Source organism: Hyposmocoma kahamanoa, unplaced genomic scaffold (assembly GCF_003589595.1).
Source record: "Hyposmocoma kahamanoa isolate Upper Pololo Valley unplaced genomic scaffold, ASM358959v1 65, whole genome shotgun sequence".
Lineage (NCBI taxonomy): Eukaryota > Metazoa > Arthropoda > Insecta > Lepidoptera > Cosmopterigidae > Hyposmocoma > Hyposmocoma kahamanoa.
In genome coordinates this window covers 6405023-6417095 of record NW_020653853.1, presented here as the reverse complement: position 1 = coordinate 6417095, position 12073 = coordinate 6405023, and the positions used below count along the sequence as shown (strand labels likewise).

The 12073-nt window shown below is 35.9% G+C and overlaps 1 protein-coding gene across 1 annotated transcript in view; it reads left to right on the top strand.

Moving 5' to 3' along the window:
- Nucleotides 1–225: 225 nt before the first annotated feature.
- LOC113231251 (1,4-alpha-glucan-branching enzyme) overlaps nt 226–12073 on the top strand; it is a 17668-nt gene continuing 5820 nt past the window's right edge. The window contains exons 1-9 of the mRNA XM_026465482.1: nt 226–391; nt 2329–2498; nt 3364–3581; nt 5333–5477; nt 5684–5774; nt 7267–7476; nt 8367–8438; nt 9284–9455; nt 12062–12070. Of these exons, the coding sequence (XP_026321267.1) occupies nt 279–391; nt 2329–2498; nt 3364–3581; nt 5333–5477; nt 5684–5774; nt 7267–7476; nt 8367–8438; nt 9284–9455; nt 12062–12070 (1200 nt within the window). The 5' untranslated portion in view covers nt 226–278. The remainder of the gene's footprint in view (nt 392–2328; nt 2499–3363; nt 3582–5332; nt 5478–5683; nt 5775–7266; nt 7477–8366; nt 8439–9283; nt 9456–12061; nt 12071–12073) is intronic.

The window sequence follows — 12073 nt, the reverse complement described above, 5'->3', positions numbered from 1 at the left end:
AAGGTCAAAAGTATTCTACCACTGTCTTATAATAAAATGATACGAAGGTACCTAATCTTACAAAGTTCACTACCCGCTTTTAAACACTTAAAATATAGTCACAATCATTTTAATCTGGGTAACATTATATAAGTGTATATCTACTGGAAACTGGATTTAAATATCACGAAATTTATTTAAGTTACGCATCGCATCATTCAAACGGGTGTCATCGTTCCGCGCGGTTGTGAAGCGCGTGCGCACTTCGAGCCGGTTTTATAAACATCTACATAGATAGAATGGGTGGTAACTATTCAGCCATGGACCCAATGGAGGTGCCTGTCCCGGAGTTAGCCAAATTACTCGAAAGGGACGGCTATTTGAAACCTTACGAGAGAGAAATCAGACGCAGGTAACTTTCCTTTACATTTTGATAGTGAATTATAATTACTCGTGCTACGTAACCGGTTAAAACAAAGTTAAAGCGATTGCGTTGAGGTTAACTCGCTGTTTACGGAGCGTTGGCAATCAAGCGCTGAAGCGCTTAAATTTTCAGGCTAATGCTGTCGATAAAATTATCAACTGACTAACAAAATTGTGCCTTGCTTCTAAAGCGGAATTTAATGTCAAATATTACTGTAATTGGACAATGTAATTATTATATAAAGGTAGTGCGTTAGAAATTATCTGTATTATAAAAAACTTAAATCTTTAAGTGTAGGTAATTTACAATGCAGTGGCGAGTAACTTCTTGTTAACTTGTGCAGCGCTTTGAAGCGCTTTGCTTTCAAAGACCTTTTCAATGTCAAATGAAAGGTCATTGTAGCGAAACTCTAAAAAAAAGTTTAAAAACAATGTTCACGCTGTGTGCACGACGACAACATGTAACAAAACACGCTAGTTACATTCAACTTGTATGAAAGTAAAATATTGTAAAACCATTGACATACCAACAAAAATTTTATTTTGTACTACATAATATAGGTAGGTATGGAATTTTACGTACCTACCAGTATGCCGCCTAATTCTGATAAGCAGCTTCTAAGGCAGTTTAACAATAGCAATTTAAATATTCACCTACCTTCCACGTAACAGTTTTGTGCTTAACTCTATTTATCTACCTATTTATCGTCATCCAAATCGATATAATAGGTGTTAGATTACAATTGAGGTCAGTTTTTACAATAGTAATATAAAAAAGATTAGTAGTAGGTACCATTTAAATAAGGAAATCTAAAATAAAAATGCAGGTAAATCAGTAAATTAAAATAGGTAGTGTTCCTTGCGCAGAACCCAGATCTAGATATTATTATATGGCAGAACCTCAGTACTGCCGTTATAAGTATTTCTAGCGCTTTTAGTTGTACAGTTAGTAGTAAGTAAAGGCCCATTTAGATGGAGAGAGTTTCTCGTCTCGACGATGCGATTATCGAAAGAATATAAAAAAACTTGCCTCGTTTAAACATTCGCGATTATCGACCGTCCACGTGAGCGATAATCGCCTCGCCTTTCAATATTGAACGTCTCCGTGTAAACAGAACTCGAAAGCAAAAATCGTACTTCGAGTTTCTGTGCCAGCCGTTTCTACCACGAGTGCAGTGCGCGAGGGTGTTTTGATTATCACTGCTTTTCTAAGACAAGAATTAATGAAACGAGAACGAAAAAAATTTTGGATTAAGAAATGTTTAAAATTTAAAAAACATAAATAAAAAAATGTATATTTCTCTGCAATGCAATGAACTTAATATTATCAAAGTTCCAAATTTGAATGATTTTTGCGTCATTTCGATATGTCCATAGTCAATACCGCAGTAATCACTGAACTCGAATGGCGATTCTCGCACTCAAAACGATTCGAACCGATTTGTACGATAATCGTATGAACTTGAAAAAATGTCATACGAGATCGTGTTTCGACAAGTCGAAAACTCGTAAGCAAGAATCTCCTTACTACATATTTCTCTGTGTAAACAGTCGAGGAGGCGATTAAGTTGCTTAGGAATCTCGTATGACATAATCGTAGGCGAGATTTTAGTTCTTGCCTGAATGTAAACATTATTATGATTATATTATATTATGATACGATAATCTTATGGCGATTATTGCTTACGATAATCGCCTACGAGTTTTCGTCACGAAGCGTGCGAGAAACTCTCTCCATCTAAATGGGCCTTTACACGGACAACAAATGACTTGTAGCCACAGATGTCTGTGCTTGTAGCTGTATGTGGATTTAGAAAACTTCATCTTCGGAGCCTTTTGTTAATGATTTTTCTCACTTTTCTTTCGTGATTAGAAAATTTACTACTAGGTGCACGGCTACATATATAACGTAATTTATTCCACAAGGTATGGCTGCTTTAAAGACATATGGGACAGAATGGAGTCTTGGGAAGGAGGGATAGATGCTTTTACACAAGGGTACAAATACTTCGGACCACAGTACCACTCTGACGGAGGCGTCACGTGGCGCGAATGGGCTCCCGGCGCACATTCTATGCATCTACAAGGAGAGTTTAGTAAGTTCTGACCTTGTACCTGGTATATACTAAAACTTCATCTCCATCAACCGGGCAATTGTAAACGCGCTGTATTGATTGGGAGTTTCGCGTTTCAGTTTTGTATGTATTTTATACAATTTTATTTTTATATATAGATATATTTCCAGCACCTTCTGCAGCCTAAAAGGCAACAAATGCCCATCGTTATCCAATTCCAAGCAGTCTTTTTAAAGTGCGTTCCCATTACGTCGTATAATGGGAACGCGCCCTTATTGCCGCTATCGTGCTAGAAACTCCCGATTGACATTTTTTGTTTTTACCTCTAACAAGAAACAAAATGTTAATTTATTCATATCGAGTTCTTAAGTTATCACGATTGTTACAGATTGGAAATAGAACTATTTTATACGGATCTAGATCACGATTATTGTTTTTTCAACGTTTCTGGTCCGTCACAGGGGTCTACTCTCGATCTCCGTCTGACATCCGTCCGAAACAATTACTGCCAAATAAGCAATACTTGACCAAATGAAAAGACGCGTGATGCGAATGAAGCTTCATACTGGATAGGTACTTGTCTTTTAATTTTGTCGTATATTACTTATTTGACAGTAATTGTTTCGGACGGAGATCGAGAGTAGACCCCCAGGTTTCATTGTCACATTAGTTTGTATGAAAAAACAATATACCTAGGTAACGGTATTTAGATCCAAAACAATAGTTAAGTGTTAAAATATTATTTTATTAATTAAATTGGACCTTAACTATCTAAACTACATTATCATTTGTTCTAAATAGTTTCCAAGTTTCCTGTAATAACCGATACATTCCGTTCAGTACCTACATGAATTAAAGCGCAATCAAAAAAATATTTAAATTTCAGATGGCTGGAATTCCAGAAGCCATGCATTCAAGAAGCTAGAGTTCGGCAAATGGGAGCTGTACATAGCTCCTAATCCAGACGGAAGCTGTCCTCTCAAACACCAGAGCAGAGTGCAGATCATCGTCAACGAGCACCTGTATCGAGTATCTCCTTGGGCCAGTTATGTGAAACCTTTCGAAGGATTTACTTATCAGCAATTCATTTACAGGCCAGAAGAGGTAATATTTAACTTTGGGTTATTCTAATCACAAATCACATAGAGTTGATGTTAAATCTTAGAATCTGTAGATACGCTGCAGTGGCGCCACTGCAGCGCTTTGCATCGTCTAATTTGAAGGCGCCTTTAATATACACTCATTAATATACGGTGTGAAATCACGATTGTTAAACATTTTCACGATAAAAAAAAACACAAACTTACTTCGAAATGATACAAGAAAACTGCTGTGTTCTATAGGTACTTTACCCTTAGAATAATAAAGCATAGAAACCTAGTCCGCACACGCTATTTGAGGCAAATTGAAGCGCTCCCAAAGGGCCTACACGAGCGGGCGGGCCGTCAGTGCTCAAGGTCAAATTGCACCGCGAACAGCTCAAGAATTTTACCTAAAATGACGAAATATGCGGTAAATGAGTGTAAAAATACGTCAGACAAACATAAAATAGATACTAACATCACATTCCACAAGGAAGTAACGCGTTTCAACTTGTATTTTTATATAAATATTCACTAAAACCGTAAATTAACCTACTACTAAAACTAGCCTACATGAATTTGATTTTTGCCTCACTTGTGACAGTTCGTTTGATATGAAACTATCATTCTATGCGTTATTATTCTAAGACTTTACCAATGATTTTTTTATATCAACTGAACTAAATGGAACACATATAGTAACACGACATAGATTCAAATGGCTTTAATTTAGTATGTAAAAGAATGAATTATGAAATAAAGCCAGCAGTCCCTGCCGCTCGACCCGCGCAATAGAACCAATTCAGTAGAGGAAAAAATTGAATTCGAGCTGATGTAGTATTAACTCTTAAGTGTTAGTGAGCTTGACATATCTTGACTTTGTCTCACTTTCAATTATTTCGTTAATAATTCTATTTTTATAATAGTTAAATCTGTTTTTTTTTTGCTCTTAAAATCAACAAGCACGAAATAAATTTGGTTACGACACCACTACAAATCTGCAGCAAAAGAATTTGATTGAAAATAGCATTGTAAAATATTTATACAAATTTCTTAAGAAAATGTCATTTACAAAATAGAACAACTTCACTTCAGACCTTTTCATACTGAAATCTAGCATTAGTAGCAGTAGAGCTCCTTGTGAAAGAGTTCGTCCAGCAAAGTACTGCCGCCTTGTCTATTTCTACGCACTAATGTCAGCATTACTGTGTTCCGGTTTTGAAGGGTAAGGGTGAAATTACAGGCACATGGGGACTTGTCAACTTACGTCTCAGGGTGGCGGGCACAGTGGCAGTGCCCCTCAAATCTTTGCGATTTAAAGTCCTGAATGGTACTGCAAATGTTATAGACAGGCGTGTAGCTTACTATCTGGCGCACGACTTCTTCGTTACGTCACTTGATATTATAAAAGTAACAATAACAAAACTTCTCTATACAAAATTTTAATTAAACGTAATAGGTAATTATTTCATTGTGTTGTGTTGTAGTGTGCCCATGTACAGTCTCATAAAAATCCCATTAAATACATACCTACATAACGGTACAATCTTTCAAGTCATTGGTTTATGTATGAAAGGTGCGTGAGTTTTTTAATTAGCTCAAGCCATTTTATTTTATATTTGATATTTCGTAACGAGAAAAGTTCGATAACTATCTTCTCCAAAGCGGAGTGTGATAGAGCTAAAATGTGGCTGACATTCATAAACCTATTATTAGTATTTTGTTTTTTTAACATCATCGCCGAAAATCTAAAATGAAAAATCCATATTACAGGCATACCAATTCAAACATCCAAAAGTGAATCGCCCTGCATCTTTACGTATCTACGAGAGTCATGTCGGAATCGCAACATCTGAGGGTAGAGTCGGCACGTACGACGAATTCAGGGAAAATATTCTTCCGAGAATTAAAAAACAAGGTAAGAACGTGAGTGAATAGATTTGCTCGTTTTTTTACGATCGACTCGTGTCGATCTACAAAAAATACGATATCGATCGTCTAGCGCTTACACATTTAGATCTGTGTGTTCGCAATCGAACGCAAATTAATTAATAACTAGGTATATAAAGAAACAGGTATAAGTAGTAATTTAATTTGACTCGATTTTTTGTTATAAATTTTCAGGTTACAATGCTATTCAACTTATGGCCATCATGGAGCACGCATATTATGCATCTTTCGGGTACCAAGTCACAAGTTTCTTTGCAGCTAGCAGGTGATTTTTAGATTAAATATATAGAAACATATAGCTAGAAATAGAGCAGTTCATACTTGTAAATATTGACAAAACTAAGTATCATTTAGTTACTTTATTCTAATCAGTAAGGGCGCGTTCCCATCATGTCGTGACGACAGATAGTCGTGCAGTTTAAAGTGTCGTGGCGTGTATATTTAAATGAAGTTGTTGACATATAGTACAACACGATTAATTGTCGTCCACGACTTTTTTGTCGTTACGACGACATACTGTCGTGGCAATGGGAAGAGCTAGAGCGACAGTCATCTCACTATAAATAAAACGTCACGATAAAAATGTTACGACAGACAATCGCAACTACAAACGAATCTGTCGTGCAAACGACAAGGCGCCTTGAACCGATAAATTGTCGTCACAATCTAGTGGGAACAGCTAGACATGACAGTGGTTCAACGATAAAATGTACGTCCACGACACAGTCACGACAGATTGTAGTGATATGGGACCGGACTACACGCGACTGTCGTCCAATGATAAATTAAAAGTTACGACATAATGGAAAGCGCCCTTAGGTTAAAGTTTAGAGATTCCATGATATCATCGAGTCTGTCCCTCATAAACGTGCAATACTTGAAGCCTAGAAGGTATTATAAAAAGTTTTCCATGGGAATTCTGCTTAAGGCTCTTATGAGACGGACTATTTGCGCGCAGTCGAAATTTAAAATGCATGCAGTCGATACTCACTGCACGCAGTTGAAGCCACAAGCTCCCGTGCTAGAGCTCAATATATTCGTATAGTTAGTTATTTGGATAGGTAGTTAAGTGACTTTGCTAGGAATGAGCGTTGATATCCCAACGGCTATGACATGAAATAGATAATTGTAAATAGTTGTTTAACTTAAAAGTATATTTTTTCTTAAAGTAAATAATTATTATTTCCATAATAATTATTTCTTATTTTATTCGTATAATATAAATTCTGAAAAATAGATAAAAAGTTTATTGCATTTACAAGTATTAATAATAGGTGGCGTGGCTACAAACAACCCTCCATAGCAACACCACCGTAACTGTTTTTTTCTTTTAAAAATTAAAACCTATAATTTATTAAAAAGGTATAATCTGTCTACTGAGTGAATCAGTGGCTTAGAGGATGGAAAAAATAAAAGAAATCAGTGGAGTCGATCCAACACTATACGTCAGTTTTTTTTCGTTAAAAAATTAAGTGCACATTTAACCTTCATCTCACCTGATGGAAATTGACAATGAGATCGACGATACAGCATGCACACTTAAATAATGTCTATTCACACTCTCCTTGAAAAGTCTGCCATATAAATGTGAAAATGAAACTCTTCATGCGAATCAAAATAGGGGTGGAACCCTAGCCTACGTCTAGTCCCCCCTGTGATTAAAGGCGGAATTAAATCGTGTAATTCCCTCGTTTATATCTCTACTAATTCAAACTCCGATTAATAGCTGAAATTGGTAATGAATCTTCTTCTTTTAGTCGTTACGGCACTCCTTGTGAACTGAAAAGGCTAATCGACAGAGCGCATGAACTTGGCCTTTACGTATTACTCGATGTGGTACACTCACACGCCTCCAAGAACACCCTAGATGGTCTCAATGAGTTTGATGGCACTAATTCCTGCTACTTCCACGACGGACCTCGTGGAACTCACAGTTTGTGGGACAGCCGGCTTTTCAATTATTCTGAGTAAGTATCCGGCTTCAAGGACGCGCTTTTTAACTCCCAACGCAAAAGAGGACTGATCCTAAAGCGGTTTCTTTCATTTAAAGACGAATTTAATCCAAAAGATTCTTAGCCATGTTTGATGATCGTTCAGCGGTTTTTCCATTTAATGTACAGATCTCGGACATAAAATGAATATTTATTTTACTTCCATTTATCCCATTTTGACTTGAAATTTAATATACTATTGAAATTCGATATTACAATAATTTGGTAATGCTATAACCAGGATCATGACAGTCTGCAGACTACCCAACTTCTCAAGTAGTAATAATGATAATAGTAATAATATAAATCGTTTATTTTTCTCGCAATAAATACAAGATGTAGGTAATACAATAGAAGTGAAAGTTTGGAAGACAGGATCCCAAACTAGGTGATACCTGTGCTATGGGGTGAGGGATGGCAAAATGAAGAAAAGTTAAATCAGTTGACTAAAAATACGAAATGCGCGCGTGCGTGTGTGCTTGCGTGCGTGCGTGCGTGCTTGCGTGCGTGCGTGCGTGCGAGCGGTTGTGTGCGTGTGAGAGAAAGAGAGTGTGTGTGCAGTGATAAAGTAGGAAGTGAGTAACTAAACGCAACATTTCCAAAGATTTACGTAGTAGGCGACATCAGAAGCGATCCTCAGTCCTGTCGTAGTTGACTGTCTGAAGTCATCCAGAAACAACCCTTTTGCATTCCTATCTTGTGTGGTAAATATGAACAATTTATTAGCCTTATTGTACAATGTACCACCTTGATACATGTAGAATTTTGTAATGAAAAGAGTTCTGCTACAGCAGAAAGCACGGAAAGCTTTTATCTACAATATTTGCAGCACAAGAATCATATTTTTTTCTGTTTCACCATTTCAGAACTGAAGTTTTGAGGTTCCTGTTGTCAAATCTCAGATGGTATCAAGAAGAATATCAGTTTGACGGATTCAGGTAACATCGACGAAAATCTATTGCATGTATCATTTTGTTATTTTTATAAAGCTCGAGCAAACACAAATAAAAATTCCCTCAATCCAACTGGACTCGAACTAGTGTCTGTTGCCTCACCGTCTCTACCGCTGTTAACCAACTGAGGTTACAGATCGAGTCAGCAAACCTTACAAGTATCTCTGTGCTTACTACATTTGTATTGCCGTAGCACCATCAGTGATAAACTTACGAAAGTTTCTTCACTCAACCAGGAGGTGTACCACGAAATACGAAGCAATGACCATCGTTTTAACTTGGTATCGAAACGGTGATTTCGATACGAAAGATTTGACATAAAGGTAGATTCACAATACAGAAATGAGGCACAATAGAATTGCGGCAATTTGTGAATCCACCTTAAGTCCTTAATCCGGAATGTCAAAAGGCAGCTTTCGTATCGAATTGACATTACTTTCATCGTAAAACTGACATGTGTAGTACGTATGAGCTTCGTTGTGGACGCAGTCACGTAGTATCGTTCTTCTTGTTCTCAGTCCGATATTTGTCCGAAACAATTAATGTCTAATTAGTAATACTCGACCTAATCAGAAGATAGTGTCGGGTATGAAGTTTCATTCGCATTATTTTGGTCGAGTATTACTTATTTGACGTAATTGTTTCGGACCTGACGGAGAACAGAACTAGACCCGCTGATACCAGAATACTGACAGAGATGTCGCTATATTTATTGCAATGTTTATTTCATTGAATACCATGATGATTTTACTACTATAATATTCATTTTTTTTTTGTGAAAATAACTATATTTTATACTTTGTTGTTATTACTTTCTACCTTTGTTTCAGATTTGACGGTGTAACGTCTATGTTGTACCACAGTCGCGGTATAGGCGAAGGTTTTTCGGGTCACTACGATGAATACTACGGCCTTAACGTAGACACAGAGGCCTTGGTCTACCTTATGCTTGCCAATGAACTCATTCACAAATTTGATAAGAAGGCCATTACTATCGCTGAGGTAACACCAAAATGATATTATTATCACACCAAATTTATACAGGGTTATTTATAAAACACTAATTTCGCTTGACTATATTAAAACATCATAAACTACAACTTTTGTTGCATGACTTAATAATTCATCACTTTCGACTTTCGGAAAAAATAACACTATTTAAACAGATCGCTCTAAACATGATAACTCTGCGTAAAACGCCGGAGCGCGAGTGGGGGTGGTCGGGGCCGACACTTACACGTTTGAACTTACTACCTTACTACCAAATATAGATCGAAAAAGTGTCAGATAGTACAAAAAAATACTTCAAAATTCATTTTCGGTAATTATGTTTTGTAAAAAGACATGGAACAAAAGTTGTTGCTTATGATATTAATAATATAGTTCTGCGAGGTTGTTATTAATTTACAAATAACACTACCAACTTATGCTTTCTATTACAATAGAGTAATAAAACCATTAACACTTATTTTACTTAAAACGTACATGGACTTAGTGACCTTGGTCTGCATGGGTGCGTTATATGCTTTTTCTGAAATCTAGTTTTGAATTATTTATTTACTCGTCAGATTTTTTTTTTCATTAAGGTACATCGTAAAATAGCGACAGCCGACTCTTTTCTTACTAATTTAACAAAGTTAGTTCCGCATATAGATTTGGAATTAAGTGCCAATGCGTAATTGTTTAAGCTAGTTGTTTGCACTCTAAAGATGAAGCGATAAGACGAATCGGCGCAAATAATATTTCGCCAACTACAACCGTTGATATGGGGGTAAGGTACTACGATTTCAGAAAATTTCTTGACGAATGTTTTTTGTACAGATTTACAAATAAATTAAATTGGCATAGAGAGTTAAAAAAATACAGTCAATTCGGATAACTTTGAACATTTTTTGCGTTTTTCTAATAATTTCAAATTTAATTATGTTTCTTAACAATTACTTTATTAACTGAATAGTGTTCTTTTAAGCCTTTTTTTTCGTTTTTATACAAGGAATTTAGTAATTATTCAACAAAACTGGTCTAGATTTGCTCCAAAAGTCACATTCAAAGTTGCCTTGAATTTTGGGTAACTTTGAATAAGATTATCCTTCGATATGGAAACCGTATATTTTCTAGATATTTTACAGTTTGTGTAAGATTATACGACATATTCATATTTTTTAGATGTGAATCTGTCCAAATATTCCTGACAGTGCGTTCAAAAACTACATTTGACTTGGTATTGCCATAATAAAACGAGACGAACTAATTTAGTTGAAATGAAAAACTTGTTTTTTTTTAGATTTTTTCATTAATGCGAATAAAAATGAAAATTTTCTGTTTAATAATAAATTCTACGCTTATTTAGCTATCAAACGAGATCAAAATGAATCACCTATAACAATTATTTTAGGCAAAGTAAATACATAACAAAAATCTATTCACCCCCACTCCTTGAATAAAATGTCGTCATCCATATAAATACGGCCGCCTTTTCTAGATAGCTGTTGCTCTTTTATAATATTCACAATATCGGCTTTATTAACTTGACATGTCTCAACGTTAGAGGGCCAAGACCAACCTCCTAAAAAGCATTTTTGGAGCACTGAGACAGTAATTTCCAAAGGAGTAACTTTTAGAACTCTCCCTGGAAACAGACTACCCTCTTCTCTAAAAACACAGTCAAACACATTCAAAGTTACCCAAATTTCTCTGTTTGGTAACGTCGTCAAAATCTAATTCGTTTTACGCGTAAATACAAAACCAAATTAAATTATTCTTTAAAAAAGCGATATATAAACCTCTATTTAAGTGTGGAAACCAAAACTTACCAGTCAATATTCAGAATTATATATTTAATTCCGATTCTAAAACTGAGCAACAAATCACACCAAACTACTTTCGCCAAGAAAAAACCGCGAAAGTTTAAAAAAATACAATTTAACATTAATTTTTTCTTTCATAACTTTCGTTTAACAATTTTGTTCCGATTTAAACAGTTTCAATACTAAAAATAAAAGATCGCCATACATAAAATAAATTTTTAAATCTTTTACGCAACTACGTTCAAAGTTACACCACGATTCAAAGTTACCCGAATTGACTGTACTAAATAGTATAATAAAGAAATCTTGTTCTGTTAAATATCTACTCATAATAATAATGCCAAACAACTACAGCAATTACTGGTCTAAAACTAAGGAATGTAGGCTACATCCTCTAGCACTATAAGTACCAGAGCAAAGGAATTCACTTCAAGGCACAACCTAGAACCAATTAGTAGTAGCAGTAGAGCTCCTTGTGAAAGAATCCAGGGAAGTACTGCCACCTTACCTATTTCTGCCGCCAAGCGGTAATGTGAGCATTACTGGGTTACGGTTTTGAAGGGTACGTGTGCTGGTGAAATCGCAGGTACATGGGACTTGTCAACTTATGTGTCAGGGTGACAAGCGCAATGGCAGTGTCCCTCAGATCTTTGCAATTTAATCTGCATTTCCAAATTGGTTCTACCGGGAATCGAACCAAGGACCTCCTCAAGCGTCCACGGTACAAACCGTTAGACCACCGAAGTAGAAGTAGAAATCTGTTTACTCTTGGAACAATATATCATGTCGTATTTCTCTTAGGATGTATCTGGT